The 20,946-nt window shown below is 39.2% G+C and overlaps 1 protein-coding gene across 1 annotated transcript; it reads left to right on the top strand.

Annotated features, from left to right (window-relative positions):
• The first annotated feature begins 14,430 nt into the window (after positions 1-14,430).
• Positions 14,431-20,929, top strand: LOC107602673 (parvalbumin-7-like). The gene is made up of 5 exons (XM_016295239.1): positions 14,431-14,526; positions 16,861-16,929; positions 19,145-19,277; positions 20,197-20,306; positions 20,451-20,929. Exons 2-5 carry the CDS (start codon positions 16,869-16,871, stop codon positions 20,474-20,476), a joined length of 330 nt encoding a protein of 109 aa, XP_016150725.1. The 5' UTR covers positions 14,431-14,526; positions 16,861-16,868; the 3' UTR covers positions 20,477-20,929.
• The last annotated feature ends 17 nt before the right edge of the window (positions 20,930-20,946 follow it).

Consider the following 20,946-nt stretch of genomic DNA (forward strand, 5'->3'; position numbering starts at 1 on the left):
AATACTACTAATACCTATTTGGGAAACCTGTTTGAAAACAATAGTTAATTTTGCATTTTTATTTGGTGCCACTGTAGCCAGAAATCACGCACGTAAACTTCAAATGTTCACAAATCAAATTTAGACATTTAGCCTATAAAATTTTTTTTTTTAATAAAATAAACAGCTAAATGCATGAGGCTGAAGATAATTTGTATAAAATTTTTGGTTGAACTATTCCACCAAGAAACATCAGCAGAATTAAAGGCTTGTGAAGGATTGAGATGCAGTAATAATGAGTGACCGTGGAGTGGCAGCAAAAAGAACAGACCTTCTGCAGAGACACAAATGGTTTAACAATCTTATAACAGATAAATTCTCAAGATGCTCTCTTGTCTATAACAGTCAAATATATATATATATATATATATATATATATATATATATATATACATAAATATAGCACCACTAGTCTATATTCTTTTGTCCAGGCCAGTTTTGTTATGGGACTGTGTATTAGACTCTTACTGTTCTGTAAGTATTACAGTAAAATGTACTTCTACAGTCCCTTAAGCCTGGGAATTTCAACAATGTCCAGGCAGTTTTAATCCAAGAAGATGAATCTTACAACATTGCAATCATATGCGTACACATAGACGCTACATTAAGTTCAAGGTCATGGCAGCTGTGATGTTTTGTTTTTTTCTTTCAGCTCCAGGGATCGTGTGTGTGTGTGTCTGAGGTTTCACTTTGCCACTTCAGCAAGACATAGCGACTATGTCATGATCTCAATTCAAGGCCATTCAGTGCTACGCTCCAAAAACTCAACCTACAGGTTACACACATGCCTATGTTTACTGCTTGCGCATATGTTCTCACAAAATGAGAGGAGGAGGGTGTTAAGACTTGACTGACAGGGCTTCTTTGAATCTAGAGATTGTTTCCCAGACAGTGTTATGGGCTTGTATTATTAGGACACATGTTGCCTACACTTGTTCATATGTGCTAGAAATAGTAGGCTATGCTTTATGTATGCATAACATTGAAGAATAGATGCGTATTCACTAGGCTGTCAAAAAATTATTAAATAATTTTCATGATCAATCGCATATCAATATCATTCCAATTTCTTAAATGTTTGCCATAAATTTGTCCTGCCATATATTTTTCATCATTGTGTATTCTATTTTGGCTATTATGTAAGTAAAATATTATTTCACGTTGACTTTCAAACTGTCAGTCACACCCACCACAAATGAGATCACTTTAATATATCAGTTGTTTCTTGTAGACTTGTAAGTGTCCTGCTTCTCAAATGTTTCTACTGAGAAAATATCTCATGTGTGAGTTTCAGAAGAGAGTGCAACAATATATCAAGACTGTTCTCAAGTTTGCCTAGATTGTATGTCAACTATTGTCTGTTTTGTGTTCTCTTTCATCATCTCGTGTTCGAGATCCACCTATGGAAGGGCATCCGTACCTGACCTCTGCAAAAGCATCCAATTGCACCAAGTCTGGCTAGACAGACAGAAGCGCGCAGCCAATGCCAGGTAAGGCCCCACCCCCTTACCTGAGAGCATATAAGGCCTGCACGCGACGCTATTCTCCAGTTGTCATTCGCTTCTCGCGATCTCTGCACTTCACAGCTCGGGTTGGATTTATCACTACTCACTTTCGTGTCTTCAGGAGGGCATATCGTCAAGATCAGCCTCCACCAGACGTCACAGTCTTTTATTCAGCCCAGAAAATAGCTGTTTTTGCATCCTGAGCCACCCACACTCTGTGATAATTTTCACCTGCTCCCTTTTCCACGGCTGCCCACCACTGATTTTACTCAGTTTTTCGCTGGCATGTCGCTCTCCAATCCTACTTCTCTCGGGGGCTGCACATCACGGGCCTGCCCGGCCGCGTGCGGCGCGCTGTTCGCCGCTAAGGATCCGCACCCCTTCTGCGTGGTCTGCTTGGGCCTCAAGCATGCTGAAGAGGCTTTGGAGAACACGGAAAACTGCAGCCATTGCCTCACGTTGCCTAAAAAGCTCCTTCGGCGCCGTCTCAAAGTTGCCACGACCCAGTGCGTCGAGCTCGGCCTTTCGGACTCGGATGGGGGACACGGTGATGACGATGCGCTACCGGGGGCCTCCCGGGGCGCAACGTCTCTCAACTGGGCTGACCAGCCCAATCCTGTTTTTCCCGAAGAGGACATCTTCGCGGGTAACCTCCTATTTGCCGCCGAACCAGCTGGTTCCGGCAACGATGACGATGCGGGCCTTCTCGTGGTCTCGGAGGATGAGGAGGCCATCCCGCCCTCTAGCGTTCCCCTGGCTAATGTCCCCGCTTTACCCCAGTATATCCTCCTGGACGTGTGTGAACGAGCGGCCGTTTGCCTCAACATTGAGTGGAAACTGCTGAGACCGCCTCCCGGCCCGAGGAAACAACTCTTTCCCGTCCTCCCAGCGTGCGCTAAGCACATAAGACACAATTGGGGCGATCCGCTCGATCTTAAACATGGTCTCATGGGCCTCGAGGTGAAGGATATGGGAGCTCAAGGCATGGGTGATTCCCCTGCCATTGAGCCCTCTGTCGCCAGGCACCTTAACCCCATCCACGAGCTGCTCGCTCCCCTGAAGCCGGTTTTGCCCAATAAAATGGACCGTTTTCTGCCTCAATTCACCAGGCCGCTTACAAATCCTCAGCCTTGGCTGTCAGGGCCCTGAAGGTTTCATCTCTCCTCTCCTCTTACCAAGCGAAGATTTTGGACGATTTAGGGCAGCAGCTGGACAAAGGACCTCCCTCTCCAACCTTATGGAAGGAGATCGTCACTGTCAATGACCTCGTCCTCCGCAATGCCCGTCAGGCCGTCCAAGCCTGCGGGCGCTACATGGTGCTTTCTGTGGTGGGAGAGCGTGCCCTCTGGCTTAACCTGTCAGGCCTCGACAGTGAGACAGTGAGAAGAGGCGCATCGCGGGTGCTCCGGTTGAGCCCGGTCGGGCTCTCTTTGGTCCCGCCATCGGATTGATGCAGCAACGTTACGACGACAAGAAGAAGGAGGACGAGGCCTTCAAGTTATGCCTTCCTAGGAAGGCGGTCACACGCCAGGTGCCCCCTGCGCGTTTGCCTAACCCTCCTGTCACAGGACGAAATTTCCATCAGAGCAAGGAAAGGCCCCGCAACAACCCCCCCCCCCCACGGCAGAGTAACCCACCCTCTGCAAAGCCCTGGGTTAAACATACTCCCGCCGTGGCCAGAAAACCCTCTAACTCAACCCCCTCCGACTCGAAACACAAGCAGCCGGCCTGATGTTCGACCGTTGGGGCTGCCGAGTCTACGTTCTCGAGCCGCAAGCTCTTCGGACTCCCTTTTTGCCCCCGAGCCCCTGTCCAAAAGACGGAGGCTTTCTCATGGAGAGGGCGACCACCCCATTCTTGTGGCTGCCCGGCCCATGCGTTCAGTGGACGTTGTGTGCTCTCCCCTCACGTTCAGGGGGTCTGTTGTGAGGAAAAGTTCACAAGCAGTGTCACCACACGGCACATAATTTGTTCCCCTCACCCAGAATTTGGACAGGCAACCGTAGATCTATTCGCCTCGCACGAAAACAGCCATTGTCCTATGTTCTTCTCGCTAAAGGACGTGGACGTGGACGCAACCCTCGGGGTCGACGCAATGGCCCACCCATGGCCCAAAGTGCTGCTGTATGCTTTTCCTCCTCTGTGCCTGATAACTCCAACACTGGCCAGGGTGAGAGAGAAGGGCCTGTCTCTCATTCTGATAGCACCCAGTTGGCCCAAAGCACCCTGCCTGGCAGAGATAATTCCTCTGTTATATGCCCAGCCATGGTGCCTCCCCCTCCGCACAGATCTATTATCTCAAGCGAACGGGGAGATTTATCACCCACACCTGGACAGAGTGGCTCTCTGGGCCTGGCCCGTGAGAGGACAAACATAAACGCACTAGGGCTTCCCCCTCGTTTGGTTGCTACTATACAGAATGCCAGGGCCGTGTCTACTCGGTCCTTATATGGCTGTAAGTGGCAGGTGTTTGAAGGGTGGTGTGATGGGCCATGCATAAAACCTCCTTCATATTCATGACATGTGTCATGTCATGATTATGAAGGTGTCATGTCAGTCTTATGCACACCCCTTCAAGTAAGGTGTTACCAAATGTTGCTTACATATATGAAACAAAGACTAGTTAAGTCACGACAGTGACCACAAAAAAAAAAAAAACTTTCTACTTGCCCTACTTATTTTGAGATTGCATGACAGTGTTCAGTATTCACACTTATAGACCTTATGCATCAGAGAAACAAGTGGTCAGTCATCTTTAGATTTTTGCCTTTGAACTTCCATTTTTGCGGTAGCTCTATAGCAGTGGTTCTCAACCCTCTCCATGAAGTACCCCCAGCACTGCACATTTTGTACGTCTCACTATATCTGACACATCCACTTCAGGTCTTGCAGTCTCCATTAATGAGCTGGTGAGTTGAATCAGGTGTGATAGATGAGGGAGACATACAAAATGTGCAGGGCTGGGGGTACTTGGGGGTTTGAGAACCACTGCTCTATAGCATCGCTGTTGAAAAGTAATTAGCTGGTTAAGTGGATTTACTTATTGTATAGTTAATAAATGAGCATTGTAATGTTCAAAGCAGATGTATTAAAGGGGTCATCGGATGCGAAATGCACTTTTACATGCTGTTTGAACAATGTGTGTTGGCAGTGTGTGCACACAACCACCCTATAATGATAAAAATCCACCCAGTGTTTTTTTAATCATTACTCCAGACTCCAGTGTCACATGATCCTTCAGACATTATTCTAATATGCTGATTTTCTGCTCAAAACACATTTCTTAATATTATTAAATTGTTGTGGTGCTGAATTAAAGGATTAGTTCACTTTCAAATTAAAATTTCCTGATAATTTGCTCACCCCCATGTCATCCAAGATGTTTACGTCTTTCTTTCTTCAGTCGAAAAGAAATTAAGGTTTTTGATGAAAACATTCCAGGATTATTCTCCTTATAGTGGACTTCAACGGCTACCAAAAGGTTGAAGGTCAAAATGACAGTTTCAGTGCAGTTTCCAAGCTTCTACACAATCCCAGACGAGGAATAAGGGTCTTATCTAGCGAAACAATCAACATTTTTTTTTTTTACAATTTATATACTTTTTAACCTCAAACGCTCGTCTTGTCTAGCTCTGATCCTCGTCTGGGATCGTGTAGAACGCTTTGAAGCTGCAATGAAACTGTAATTTTGACCTTCAACCGTTTGGTAGCCGTTGAAGTCCACTATAAGGAGAATAATCCTGGAATGTTTTCATCAAAAACCTTAATTTATTTTCGACGGAAGAAAGAAAGACGTTAACATCTTGGATGACATGGGGGTGAGTAATTTATCAGGACATTTTAATTTGAAAGTGAACTAATCCTTTAAGTGTGAAAACTGTGATACATTGTCTTTTTAAGGATTTTTTTGTTGAACAAATGCCTTTTGCTTGAAATATAATTATTTGTAAAATTATAAATGTCTTAACTGCCACTTTTGATTAATTTAAAGGGGTCATAGGATGTCCATTTTCCACAAGTTGATATGATTCTTTAGGGTCTTAATGAAAAGTCTGTAACATAGTTTGGTTAAAATTTCTCAATGGTAGTGTAAAAAACACCTTTTTTACCCTGACAAAAACAGTTATTTTCAGATCAAGCCGTTTTTGTAGCATTTTCCTTTAAATGTTAATGAGCTCTGCTGACCCCGCCCCTCTCTTCCGAGCTGCTACTTTAGCCGCATTCATCGTGAAACTTGCTAATTAACACATTATTAGGAAAGGCGATTTGCAAAGATTCATTACAAAACATTATACTCACTTCTTCTGTAGATGAGGCTGGATCATGAATGATTCACGCAAACAGACGCATTTATGTAGATCGGGGGCGCATTCCCTTCAGAAACAATGTAATCCACTGCGTCTTCAGCGGCTCAGATGTCGGGAGTAAATGATGACTGCTATGTTCATTATTACATCCAACAACAGAACACCTCAATCGCTTAGGAGACATTCTTGTCTACATCTGCTCCAGCGGTGAAACAATGGCGGACTGATGACAGCTCACTCAGGGCGGAGCTAAGGTAAGACACCAGTCCAGTCTGTGCTGAAACGCTACTGTCAATCAAACTATCGTGGGAGGGGCCTATCTGTGTGACGTCACACAGACAGGCATCTGAGATCGGCTCGATTTGAGAAAGGGGAAAACATTTAACCAGATTTTTAAAAAACACTGGGTGGATTTTTATCATTATAGGGTACACACACTACCAACACACATTTCAGTTCAAACAACTTGTAAAAGTACATGTAGCATCCTATGACCCCTTTAATGCTAAAGTGGTACACGTCAGTTTCATGGGATTATGGATGCTAATTTAAAATGAATTATGTCCTATTGCCACAAGTAATGTTTTCCGCACAGCTCCTTGTGCCTTAGCTACTTTCTCCCGTTCCTTCTCACATGAACTGCTATCTGTCTGTCTGCCCAAGAGAAATTCTCCTCACCTGCTAGAAGCCAAAAGTGAAGGAGGGATGAATGTCAATGTTAATAGCACCATACAGAGGTCAATAGTGAAATAAAAATGAATAGATATATACCTACATACAAAAAAATATCAAATGCCCCTGCTTGGTTATATATATAATATATTTATTATATTTTTAAAATTAAATTTATTTATAATTTGTTTTAAATAAAATAATAAATAATACATTTAAATGTATTTTCTATAATATGTCATTCAATATATATGCAATAATTATCTTAAATAATATATGCAATAAAATCAGTATATACATATATAAAATAAGTAAATAAATTGCACAAGAAAAGACTGGAAATCACTGTGCAGTTTATCATATGTGTGTGTGTGCGTTTATGCGGTAAGTATTTCACATCAGTTAGTTGAGACGACAGGATTGAGTGCCACTTTCCGAGGTGCCAAAGAGAAACTGCTGAGAGTTGACAAGCACACAGTCATTCACATTACTCTCCATATGAGAGGCTGCACTGTGACCAACACTATAAAAGTCACAAAACATCAAATCAAAAACTCCGATTATCAAGCCATATATCCACAGACCCGACACTGTCATAGAGTGTGGAGATGGTTGTGGTCCCCCACCTTGACTGCCACCAGATAGAGGAAACTAATAAATTTGGTTTCACTAAGAACAAAAGGGGAAGCAAGATGTACATTGGTTAAAGCTCAAGTACATACTGTACTAAATAACCTTGAGAAGCACTGTGAGATTGGTGATTTATCTGCGAAGAGAGAAAGAAGCTGAGGGAGGAATGCTAGTATACAGTAGCTATTGAAAGTGATTTATGGGACGAGGGACATCTGAAACCCAGCTGGTTTGATATAGATGTTCTTATTAATACAGTGTCACATTATGGGGGATCACGCAGGGCTATGTATACCCACCATGCACTGGTGTTGTGTGTAAACATGTGTAAGGAGGTTCTCCCTGTCTTTCGTCAACTGTCTTAAGTATGCGTTAAGTATGAGTGAAACCCATCCCGGGTCTTTTTTAGTGGGGGCACGTTGCTCAGTCATCGTAAATCTCGGACAAAGATATTTCAACACCAGGGCGACGACAGGAACCTGGAGATATAATTTATGGCATGTTGCATTCCACTCAGAAAGTCAATTCTGGGAAAGGGAAAAAAAGACAATTGAATGTTACCTCATGTCACACTAGAACTCTGATGTCACCAACATGTAGGTGTATGATGTCACATGTTCCGAATTTGGCAAAAAGCATTTTACATGATTGACAGCCATTCTTAAGTATTCATGTATTCTATACAAAATAGATAAATTGATAAAAAAATTAAAAACATAAATCACATAATAGTAGATATTTTACCATGTGCTCAGCATATTTGCTATATGTTGTGGGACTGTGCTTGTTCTTGTGGTTGTGTAGTATAGACCAATTTCAGTGTTTGCAAACAGTGATAAAGTTTTTTGTGGGCAGAGCCTAACTGGTGGCAGAAAATGCCAGTTTTAACGTAGCAGTCTATGCAAGCCATGGAATAAAAAAAGGACAATTTTAGTTTATATTTTTATATTTAAATTCCGAGATTATATCTGGTAATTCTGGTAACTCGTCATTCTCTCTTTTTCCCTCGGCTCAGAATCATAAGTTTATAATACCACACTTCTGGCTTTTTTTCCTCAGAATTGACAAACTCGCAATTGTTGAGTTGAATTAAGTTATAAAGTTCGAACTAGGAGATAAACTTGCATTTGCAAGAAAAAAAAAGTCAGAATTGTGAGTTAAAATAGGTAAATGTTATGTTTAAATAGTATTTCATGCTTTAACTGTAGGGCTAATACAATATGTCAAATATGTGAATATTATATAGATCTATTGTTTAAATCTAATTTATGCTTAAAGTAGGGTAATCATAGCATGTTTCATCCATAGTCTGTCGGTTTAAACATCTGCGTTTAGCTTCAAATGGCATATTTGGCGACAGTATTATATACAATCATTTGCATTCCGATTCTGACATCCAAAGGCACAAAAATAAAAAAAATTATCTTATTCCGTGGATTTTACCCGCTTCCCTCCACTTGTTCCCGGTGTTTTTCTGCCACCACAATGTGCGCGCAGCTGCATGTGACGTAACTGTGACGTCTACTCCAAATTGGTCTATAGAAACATCAAATTATAATAGAATTAATTTTATAAACAACTGAAAATTCGGTGCGATAAACATTTTAATTTGAATGAATGGTTGTTAATGCATCTGTTCCAAAAAATAATAATAATAATAATAATTGAATTCCATCAAAGCAACAAAATGTATTTTCTTGGAATTCTGAATTTATATTTCACAATTGTATTAAATCTGAGAGAAAGAAAAGTCAAAATAGTAAGATGCAAATTTGGAATTGTGAATAAAAAGTTCAGAATTCTGAGAAGATCCAGAATTCAGAGTTTATATCTCACAATTCTGTCTTTTTTCTTCTTCTTAGAATTGCAAGAAAAAGAGTCCGAATTTTGAGATAAAAACTCAGAATTGAAAGAAAATAGTCACAATTGTGAGATAAAATGATCTTTTTAATTTTTTTGTCCCATAGCGGAAACAAGCTTCAATTAATCTCTTTTGAAGAAAATTGTTCAGCCAAATAGATTAGTGTTTATATTCAGACACATTCCCAAAGCCGCTGTTGTTTCATAAAATTACAACAAAAATCAGAACAGCTGACAAAAACATGTAACAAACTTATTTCCTTTTCTGGGTGTCAGAAAGGAGAGTTGCATACAGGTCTTTGTGTACTGGGGTATTTCTGATTTTCTATAAGTGCCACCTACTGTCTGAGCATGAAATTACAATTTCATTCAGGTCATCTGCTGTTTTTTACTCATTGGTCCGAACAAATAGCATGCAAAAATTAGACCAGATTTTTGTACCAAATATTCACGCTTGTGTGAACAGGCTTTGAGCAGGCCTTTTGTGCTTCATTTCAGAGGTGGTTGGTTTTGTTAAACATCTAGAATCTTGACAAACATTGTCTATCAAGAAAATGAATGGGAAAAAAACGAAAAGTCGCCGAATAAGTGGGCGATTGCTATTGAGCTCCATTGGACTCAATTGGTAGTCATTTGAATTGTGAGTCGCGCCTTCTGTGGTATGCTGAGTTGCTGTCTAGGAGGAGCATTTCAAATCGGTCAACTATTTCCATTTCAGTTAGGATGTAGGCAGTAGACAGCAAGGCAGTTCACTAGGGTTTGTAATAGAGCTTTAGAAGCTGAAGACAGAGAAGCAGACAGAGATTTACTGTGAGGACACAAGAAGTCAAATGGGACCTGATTATTAATAGTAGCATTTGATTCGCTAGTGCCACCAAGAAAGTGATCTCACACACACACGTACACACACACACACACAATCCTTCATTCTCCTGCGTGTTGTGTTATGACCCAGTCTATCCTGAAATAGACATAGGGTAAGCCAGAGTATATAAGACGCTTGGTGGATCTCCATCTCTCCCCTCTGGCTCTCTCTCCAAGTCTCTCCTCCAGCTTTCCCTTCACACAGGTAAGGCTAGAGTTTAGGCATATCATTTCTTCTGAGAATTTCCTAAAAAAATGGACATAAATGAAACAACTGAAGTGAGAGTAAAGAGGTATATAAAATGATAATGCGGATAGCGTAACTTGGATAATTTGGTCTTGAAAGAATCTGATGAGAAATGTTTGCATTCGTATTGAGCTCTCTGAGTTTTTGATTGGAAACTGATATCTTGGAACATCTAAGCACGTTTGAGAATTTTTGTAAAGCTTTAGAGAAAACTCCATTCTCATTCCTGTCAAGAAGCATTTTTTCTTTATAATGGGTTGTTTGCATAATCTGGCTTACAGTGTAACCACACTCTTTAAAATAAAGGTTCCAAAAGTAGGTTTTTGAAGTTGTTCCATTTTTGGTTCCTCAAAGAAAAGTTCTGTAAACCGTTATTAATAGAACCATTTTCCTAGTGGGAATAACATTTTAAAAATCCACAAGAAACTTTGTTTCCATAATGAGCCTTTGGTACAATGGAATGGTTCCATGGATGTTAAAAGTTCTTCATGGAACTATAGATGCCTATAAAGAACCTTTACTTTTAAGAGTGCAAAAGCAGCCACTGTAAAAATTAAAAGATACCTTTGGGACTATTTGGGGTTACTCAGATCTGAACCTTCTAGAGAACCTCTAGACCCTTTTGAAGGTTCCACAAATATCCTAATGGTGTTCTTTAGGAAATTCACTACATACATTCAATTGACCATTCTTGCAGGAACTTGTGGGTTTTGCAGGTTCCTCAAAGACTTGACCTTCTCCAGATGGTTCCATTGGTGTGACCCCAAATGGTGCATCAGTTATATTTATTTTTACACTGTAAATTGAGCTTGTGACTTTTTAGACTACCGTTTGTCAGAAAGGCCAAAATCCAAATAGTCAATATTTTGACAGTCATTGTGCATTAGAACTTTATGCGTGATTTATATCTATTTGTAGTTGTCATTGGTGAAGTTACTGTGGCAGCTGAATAAATAGTTGCATAGAGCCCGTAAACACCTACTGCGCAAGGAAGAATCGTTAAGAAAACACCATCTCATCTGTCATGCCATATATTTTTACATGTGAATTATCTTCGTTTGTTGTACTAGAATTGGCTAGCTAATGGTTTCTTTTAGTATTCGGTTATTTCTTGTGGTCTCAGCATGACAGTTTTAGGATGAGGTTTTTGTAATTTACTTGTAAAGTGTAACGACTGGTTCAACATCTGGTTTTAAACACCGGGCTCTGATTGGCTGCTGCAGTTTGTGAAGTGTTAGATGAGGTTAAGCAGTCAGATCTCTCTTTTGCGTCACAACGGAGACACCTCAAATGTCACTTCACTTTATAATCTGTGATCTCACTCCCCCCCACACATATATAGTCTAAACTACAGAAGGATAGAGTTTCTCAAGAGGGCAAACACATTCTTCTCTGAAGGCCTTTCTACCCAACCCAATACACTTGGTTGAAACATACCTCAACTTAAATAGACAAACATACAAACACATACACAGCTGTCATGCCTTGCGCATGCCACCTTTGCAACGTATGAATGCTGTAAAGTTATTTAAGGGCGACAGGAACTCTTGCAATCATGAGAGGCTGAGATGAGAGCAATCGAATCTGTTCTCTTGGCAGCGGAGCTCATTGTTGGTTAGTGTTCATTACAGCAGTTGCCTGAGCTTGGACACTAATGGATCTAATAGTAAGCTGATACAGCAGGAGGATTTGGTTTAACATCAGTACCTTTGGAATAGTAACTGCCATTTGCCATTTGGATATTAACAGGAGAATCAAATTAACTTGAGAATCAAGATTTGTTGACTAAATTTGCTGTATCAATACGTAAATTTGAAAATTTTTTGCAAATATCAGTTTCTTTAATGCAATTTCAATTTTCAAAACCTGCATGTAGTTGTAAAACTTTTAGTTAAAGAAAAGGCTAGCCATCTCAGAGGTGAAAGGCATGACTAATATAAACAAGACGACACAATAACATTAGCAGTGGATTAGAGACATGACTGTAAAATCCCTAGCAATAAAAATAAACTCATCCCACTTCCATTTTATAAGTCTACTATTGCATAAGTGTACTGTGTTATGTAAATCACATGCATATACTGCGAAACAGAATGTAATGAATTAGATAATAGTTTTGCTGGCATTTAACTGCAACTAGAAAAAAAAAGACTAAATGACTGTCCCTGTGCTGCTCAAAGTCTGCTGGGAAATCCTGTAGGGTTGATTCACACACACACACACATTTTGGCATCCATTTCATTTATATCAGTTATTATCACCTAACGTTCCTCTTTCTCTGGCTCTTCTAGCTGTCAAGATGGCCATGAAAAACCTTTTGAAAGAAGACAATATCAAGAAAGCCCTTGATCTGTTCAAAGGTGAGTTTAGTAATAAATAATAATTGCTAACACTTTCAAGTTTCATTTGTTAACATTAGTTAAAGGGATAGTTCACCCAAAAATGAAAACTACCCCATGAGTTACTCGCCCTCAAGCCATCCTAGGTGTATATGACTTTCTTCTTTCAGACGAATACAATCTGAGTTTTTTTTTTTTTTTATTGTCCTGGCTCTTCCATGCTTTATAATGGCAGTGAATGGGGGTCAAGATTTTGAAGCCCAAAAACTCGCATCCATCCATCATAAAAAGGGCTCCACACGGCTCCTGGGTGTTAATAAAGGCCTTCTGAAGCGAATAGATGCATTTGTGTAAGAAAAATATCTATATTAAAACTTTATAAAACGCAATTTCTAGCTTCCGCTGTTGTACGCACGTTCACGAGAGCGTGGCGTTCCAGTGGATGATGTAGGACGGCGTAGCGTAAGCTCCAGTGAGAAGTGACGAAAACTGAAGCGCAGAGGAGAGAGCAAAACACCGGTCCTGAATTAGAAGTACAAAATAAGGATTTGTAAAAACAATATGGAGGATTTTGATATCTAAGCCGAAAGGAGAGTGGTTTTCCTTTGCTGTAAACAAAACTTGGTTTTCGCGAGACTAGCATATCCTCACCAGAGCTTATGCTAAGCCTATGTCCTACGTCATCCGCTAAAACGTCACTCTCTCATGAACCATTGACTATACATACTTTTTTCCATACTATGGAGGTCAGTGGTTACCTACACCTGCAACCAACATTCTTCAAAATACCTTTTTTTAGGCTCAACAGTAGAAAAAAACTCATGATTAGTTTAAAGAAATAATGTTCCCAATTTCATTGGGTGAACTATGCTTTTACATGAAATAACAATGAATATACTTTTTAAAATATGTATTATGTTAATTTCAACCTTTACTAATACATTATTAAAATCAAAGCTACCTGTTAACCAATGTTAACAAAGTTGAATAAATATTATAATAAATGTATTGCCCATTGTTAGTTAATGCATTAACTAATGTTAACTAATAGGGCCGTATTGTAAAGTTACCATAATTATATGACATTATGTATTCTAATATATTTTTTAATTATAATAATTACACGATATTAGGAATTTTCATGTTCCAAGCATGGTAGGCTACAGGACATGCAGTCAATTATTACAGAAAATGATATCAGTCCCTCAGATTTTAAAGACACAAAAATTAACATATAAACTTACACTTACAATCCAAGTCTATTGGGTCAAGACATTCTGGGAGGTTTCAAGTAGAAATGTGAAGCTCATATTTTTGTTAAAGCACTGATGTTAAATCTTCTACACACACACACACACACACACAAAAGTTTGTTATTTGAGCTGTAAAGTCTAATCTGTCCTTTTATTAGTGGTACTGTTGTTTAGGCGGATAAACATCTGGTTATGTGATGTAATTCTTGTGGTTTACTAATGTAACAATTAAAATATGCCACAACTATCTTTCTGCTTTAATGCTGAAGTTAATGTTTATCGACTTTAAATGTTCAATATTGAGTCATGAGATGTTATTTACGTTTCTATGCTATACTTTCCAAACAGTGTGTATTTAAACGTGCAATACCCCAAACTTACTATGCCTTCTCTGTTGAAAAACCAGCATATGCTGGTTAGGTATGTTTTGACGCTGGGATGCTGGTTTATGCTGGTCCTTTGCTGGTTTAGCAGTAGACAGCAAGGCAGTTCACTAGGGTTTGTAATAGAGCTTTAGAAGCTGAAGACAGAGAAGCAGACAGAGATTTACTGTGAGGACACAAGAAGTCAAATGGGACCTGATTATTAATAGTAGCATTTGATTCGCTAGTGCCACCAAGAAAGTGATCTCACACACACACGTACACACACACACACACAATCCTTCATTCTCCTGCGTGTTGTGTTATGACCCAGTCTATCCTGAAATAGACATAGGGTAAGCCAGAGTATATAAGACGCTTGGTGGATCTCCATCTCTCACCTCTGGCTCTCTCTCCAAGTCTCTCCTCCAGCTTTCCCTTCACACAGGTAAGGCTAGAGTTTAGGCATATCATTTCTTCTGAGAATTTCCTAAAAAAATGGACATAAATGAAACAACTGAAGTGAGAGTAAAGAGGTATATAAAATGATAATGCGGATAGCGTAACTTGGATAATTTGGTCTTGAAAGAATCTGATGAGAAATGTTTGCATTCGTATTGAGCTCTCTGAGTTTTTGATTGGAAACTGATATCTTGGAACATCTAAGCACGTTTGAGAATTTTTGTAAAGCTTTAGAGAAAACTCCATTCTCATTCCTGTCAAGAAGCATTTTTTCTTTATAATGGGTTGTTTGCATAATCTGGCTTACAGTGTAACCACACTCTTTAAAATAAAGGTTCCAAAAGTAGGTTTTTGAAGTTGTTCCATTTTTGGTTCCTCAAAGAAAAGTTCTGTAAACCGTTATTAATAGAACCATTTTCCTAGTGGGAATAACATTTTAAAAATCCACAAGAAACTTTGTTTCCATAATGAGCCTTTGGTACAATGGAATGGTTCCATGGATGTTAAAAGTTCTTCATGGAACTATAGATGCCTATAAAGAACCTTTACTTTTAAGAGTGCAAAAGCAGCCACTGTAAAAATTAAAAGATACCTTTGGGACTATTTGGGGTTACTCAGATCTGAACCTTCTAGAGAACCTCTAGACCCTTTTGAAGGTTCCACAAATATCCTAATGGTGTTCTTTAGGAAATTCACTACATACATTCAATTGACCATTCTTGCAGGAACTTGTGGGTTTTGCAGGTTCCTCAAAGACTTGACCTTCTCCAGATGGTTCCATTGGTGTGACCCCAAATGGTGCATCAGTTATATTTATTTTTACACTGTAAATTGAGCTTGTGACTTTTTAGACTACCGTTTGTCAGAAAGGCCAAAATCCAAATAGTCAATATTTTGACAGTCATTGTGCATTAGAACTTTATGCGTGATTTATATCTATTTGTAGTTGTCATTGGTGAAGTTACTGTGGCAGCTGAATAAATAGTTGCATAGAGCTCGTAAACACCTACTGCGCAAGGAAGAATCGTTAAGAAAACACCATCTCATCTGTCATGCCATATATTTTTACATTTGAATTATCTTCGTTTGTTGTACTAGAATTGGCTAGCTAATGGTTTCTTTTAGTATTCGGTTATTTCTTGTGGTCTCAGCATGACAGTTTTAGGATGAGGTTTTTGTAATTTACTTGTAAAGTGTAAAGACTGGTTCAACATCTGGTTTTAAACACCGGGCTCTGATTGGCTGCTGCAGTTTGTGAAGTGTTAGATGAGGTTAAGCAGTCAGATCTCTCTTTTGCGTCACAACGGAGACACCTCAAATGTCACTTCACTTTATAATCTGTGATCTCACTCCCCCCCCACACATATATAGTCTAAACTACAGAAGGATAGAGTTTCTCAAGAGGGCAAACACATTCTTCTCTGAAGGCCTTTCTACCCAACCCAATACACTTGGTTGAAACATACCTCAACTTAAATAGACAAACATACAAACACATACACAGCTGTCATGCCTTGCGCATGCCACCTTTGCAACGTATGAATGCTGTAAAGTTATTTAAGGGCGACAGGAACTCTTGCAATCATGAGAGGCTGAGATGAGAGCAATCGAATCTGTTCTCTTGGCAGCGGAGCTCATTGTTGGTTAGTGTTCATTACAGCAGTTGCCTGAGCTTGGACACTAATGGATCTAATAGTAAGCTGATACAGCAGGAGGATTTGGTTTAACATCAGTACCTTTGGAATAGTAACTGCCATTTGCCATTTGGATATTAACAGGAGAATCAAATTAACTTGAGAATCAAGATTTGTTGACTAAATTTGCTGTATCAATACGTAAATTTGAAAATTTTTTGCAAATATCAGTTTCTTTAATGCAATTTCAATTTTCAAAACCTGCATGTAGTTGTAAAACTTTTAGTTAAAGAAAAGGCTAGCCATCTCAGAGGTGAAAGGCATGACTAATATAAACAAGACGACACAATAACATTAGCAGTGGATTAGAGACATGACTGTAAAATCCCTAGCAATAAAAATAAACTCATCCCACTTCCATTTTATAAGTCTACTATTGCATAAGTGTACTGTGTTATGTAAATCACATGCATATACTGCGAAACAGAATGTAATGAATTAGATAATAGTTTTGCTGGCATTTAACTGCAACTAGAAAAAAAAAGACTAAATGACTGTCCCTGTGCTGCTCAAAGTCTGCTGGGAAATCCTGTAGGGTTGATTCACACACACACACACATTTTGGCATCCATTTCATTTATATCAGTTATTATCACCTAACGTTCCTCTTTCTCTGGCTCTTCTAGCTGTCAAGATGGCCATGAAAAACCTTTTGAAAGAAGACAATATCAAGAAAGCCCTTGATCTGTTCAAAGGTGAGTTTAGTAATAAATAATAATTGCTAACACTTTCAAGTTTCATTTGTTAACATTAGTTAAAGGGATAGTTCACCCAAAAATGAAAACTACCCCATGAGTTACTCGCCCTCAAGCCATCCTAGGTGTATATGACTTTCTTCTTTCAGACGAATACAATCTGAGGTTTTTTTTTTTTTTTTATTGTCCTGGCTCTTCCATGCTTTATAATGGCAGTGAATGGGGGTCAAGATTTTGAAGCCCAAAAACTCGCATCCATCCATCATAAAAAGGGCTCCACACGGCTCCTGGGTGTTAATAAAGGCCTTCTGAAGCGAATAGATGCATTTGTGTAAGAAAAATATCTATATTAAAACTTTATAAAACGCAATTTCTAGCTTCCGCTGTTGTACGCACGTTCACGAGAGCGTGGCGTTCCAGTGGATGATGTAGGACGGCGTAGCGTAAGCTCCAGTGAGAAGTGACGAAAACTGAAGCGCAGAGGAGAGAGCAAAACACCGGTCCTGAATTAGAAGTACAAAATAAGGATTTGTAAAAACAATATGGAGGATTTTGATATCTAAGCCGAAAGGAGAGTGGTTTTCCTTTGCTGTAAACAAAACTTGGTTTTCGCGAGACTAGCATATCCTCACCAGAGCTTATGCTAAGCCTATGTCCTACGTCATCCGCTAAAACGTCACTCTCTCATGAACCATTGACTATACATACTTTTTTCCATACTATGGAGGTCAGTGGTTACCTACACCTGCAACCAACATTCTTCAAAATACCTTTTTTTAGGCTCAACAGTAGAAAAAAACTCATGATTAGTTTAAAGAAATAATGTTCCCAATTTCATTGGGTGAACTATGCTTTTACATGAAATAACAATGAATATACTTTTTAAAATATGTATTATGTTAATTTCAACCTTTACTAATACATTATTAAAATCAAAGCTACCTGTTAACCAATGTTAACAAAGTTGAATAAATATTATAATAAATGTATTGCCCATTGTTAGTTAATGCATTAACTAATGTTAACTAATAGGGCCGTATTGTAAAGTTACCATAATTATATGACATTATGTATTCTAATATATTTTTTAATTATAATAATTACACGATATTAGGAATTTTCATGTTCCAAGCATGGTAGGCTACAGGACATGCAGTCAATTATTACAGAAAATGATATCAGTCCCTCAGATTTTAAAGACACAAAAATTAACATATAAACTTACACTTACAATCCAAGTCTATTGGGTCAAGACATTCTGGGAGGTTTCAAGTAGAAATGTGAAGCTCATATTTTTGTTAAAGCACTGTAAATCTTCTACACACACACACACACACACACACACAAAAGTTTGTTATTTGAGCTGTAAAGTCTAATCTGTCCTTTTATTAGTGGTACTGTTGTTTAGGCGGATAAACATCTGGTTATGTGATGTAATTCTTGTGGTTTACTAATGTAACAATTAAAATATGCCACAACTATCTTTCTGCTTTAATGCTGAAGTTAATGTTTATCGACTTTAAATGTTCAATATTGAGTCATGAGATGTTATTTACGTTTCTATGCTATACTTTCCAAACAGTGTGTATTTAAACGTGCAATACCCCAAACTTACGATGCCTTCTCTGTTGAAAAACCAGCATATGCTGGTTAGGTATGTTTTGACGCTGGGATGCTGGTTTATGCTGGTCCTTTGCTGGTTTAAACTGGTCCTTTGCTGGTTTATGCTGGTCATTTGCTGTTTTAAGCTGGTCCTTTGCTGGTTTATGCTGGTCATGTGCTGGCAAAGGACCAGCAAAGGACCAGCTTAAACCAGCAAATTACCATCTTAAACCAGCAAAGGACCAGTTTAAACCAGCAAAGGACCATCTTAAACCAGCAAATTACCATCTTAAACCAGCAAAGGACCAGCTTAAACTAGCAAAGGACCATTTTAAACCAGCAAAGGACCATCTTAAACCAGCTTATACCAGCAAAGGACCATCTTAAACCAGCTTATACCAGCAAAGGACCAACTTAAACCAGCAAAGGACCAGCTTAAACCAGCATCCCAGCGTCAAAACATACCTAACCAGCATATGCTGTTTTTTTCAACAGGGTTACTATTCACGTCTAATTTGGATAGTTTTTACAAACTGAGGGTTGAGTAGCTATTGTTTTCTGTGGTCGGCAGTGCAATGTCACACTTCATCTTAAGTGTCTTTCTCATAAACAGCTGCGGACAGCTTCGACCACAAGAAGTTCTTTGACGTGGTGGGACTGAAGGCTCTGTCTGCTGAAAACGTGAAGTTGGTCTTCCAAGCTCTGGATGTGGATGCCAGCGGCTTCATCGAGGAGGAGGAGCTAAAGTGAGAGACGCTTTACAAGTGGCTGCATGGTTTTACATTCCTGCCAACTCTCTCGGAATAAAATACTTTGCGCAACAGCCATAAATTTGTTTTATTCTCGTGTCATTTGGCCCGTCTTCAGAGCTGGTGTCTAATTCTGCCTTTATAACTGTCTCCTGTTGGCCTCAAGGACACAGAACAACCGTGAGCGATTCCCGTTTGCATTGATTGGCTCTATATATATCTCCTCTGGCAGCCTCCTTGCCCACTATTATTCATTATCAGTACATGACTGTCCATCATTGGCCAACAGCAGGGAAGCGCGGGGTTGCCAGATTGAGAAAAAGACTAGACTTCCGCAGAGAGCCATCAAGGGAGACCTATTTTGTAATACAACTCCCAGATTGTGTTTTTTAATGGTAATGGATATCTAATTAAGTAAATTAGTTAAGTTACTTAAGTTAAAACGATTATCATTATTGACTCACCCACAAGTTGTTCCAAACATGTGTGAGTCTCTTTCTTCTGTTGAACACAAAAGAAGATACTTTCAAAAATGTTAACAAACAGTTGATGGTAGCCATTGACTTCCAAAGTATTTTTCCCCCATACTATGGAAGTAAATGGCTTCAGTCAACTGCCTGGTTACCAACATTCTTCGAATGATATATATTTTTGTGCGTGTTCAACAGAAGAAAGAAACTCATACGGGTTTGGAACGATTGTAGGCATGTCAATGATTACAGAATCTTAGTTTTTAGATGAACTATCACTTTAAACCGCTCGAAAGTAAGTTGAAACAATTTTTTTGTGGGGATCAATGTTTAACTCACACACTAGAAAGGTTTTTGAATTATATTATCATATTTAGTCACTTGGCTGTTGTGCCCAAACTGTAACATGGGTTGCCAGGTTGAGGTTTATCCCTTCTCTTGGGCAGGTTTGTGCTGAAGGGCTTTTCTGCAGATGGCAGAGATCTCACTGATAAGGAGACCAAAGCATTCCTTGCTGCTGCGGACAAGGATGGAGATGGGAAAATTGGCATAGATGGTGAGAAATCTAGTGCTCTTAAAGGAGCAGTACCTCTTTAAATTATAATACACTGTGCCCCATGTTTGTTCTAAAAATTAAGATTTTTTTCTTAAGTGACAAAAAATAGAATTTAATCCAAAATCACCTGCAATTTTCTTTCAGAATTTGAAGCTTTGGTGCACGAGTAAATCGTCAATATTTGGCAACCCTTTACACCACTACTCTCCTGTGAATACCTACAGCCAATCATAGTGTACGCCTCTACACATCCTACCACGAGCCAGGAGCAGAACCGCCTCTTTTACCACATTTATTTATTTACCTTTTCTTTCTTTTTTTTATATACAAACTCTGTATATTTTAGTTAGCAAACCATGTCTCTCATAGAAACCTGGAGATTCCTGTACTGCTTTAACCTCCCATCTCTTCTTTTTTGTTTATTTTGGCACGTTTCTCTGTTTATGCCTCAAAATGCTCTTTTCTTCTTCTTATCTCGCTCCATCTGTCATCCCTTCCCTTTTTCGCTCCTCTCTTGTGATAGAGCCACTGAACACGATGAACACATGAAGAGAAGGATGAGACGAAATGAGAGAGAAAAATATTTAAGAGAGATAAAATAAAGCCATGCGTTGAGAAAAAAATACTGCAGTTTTCATTT

Source organism: Sinocyclocheilus grahami, unplaced genomic scaffold, assembly GCF_001515645.1.
Source record: "Sinocyclocheilus grahami isolate Dianchi unplaced genomic scaffold, SAMN03320097.WGS_v1.1 scaffold332.1, whole genome shotgun sequence".
NCBI lineage: Eukaryota > Metazoa > Chordata > Actinopteri > Cypriniformes > Cyprinidae > Sinocyclocheilus > Sinocyclocheilus grahami.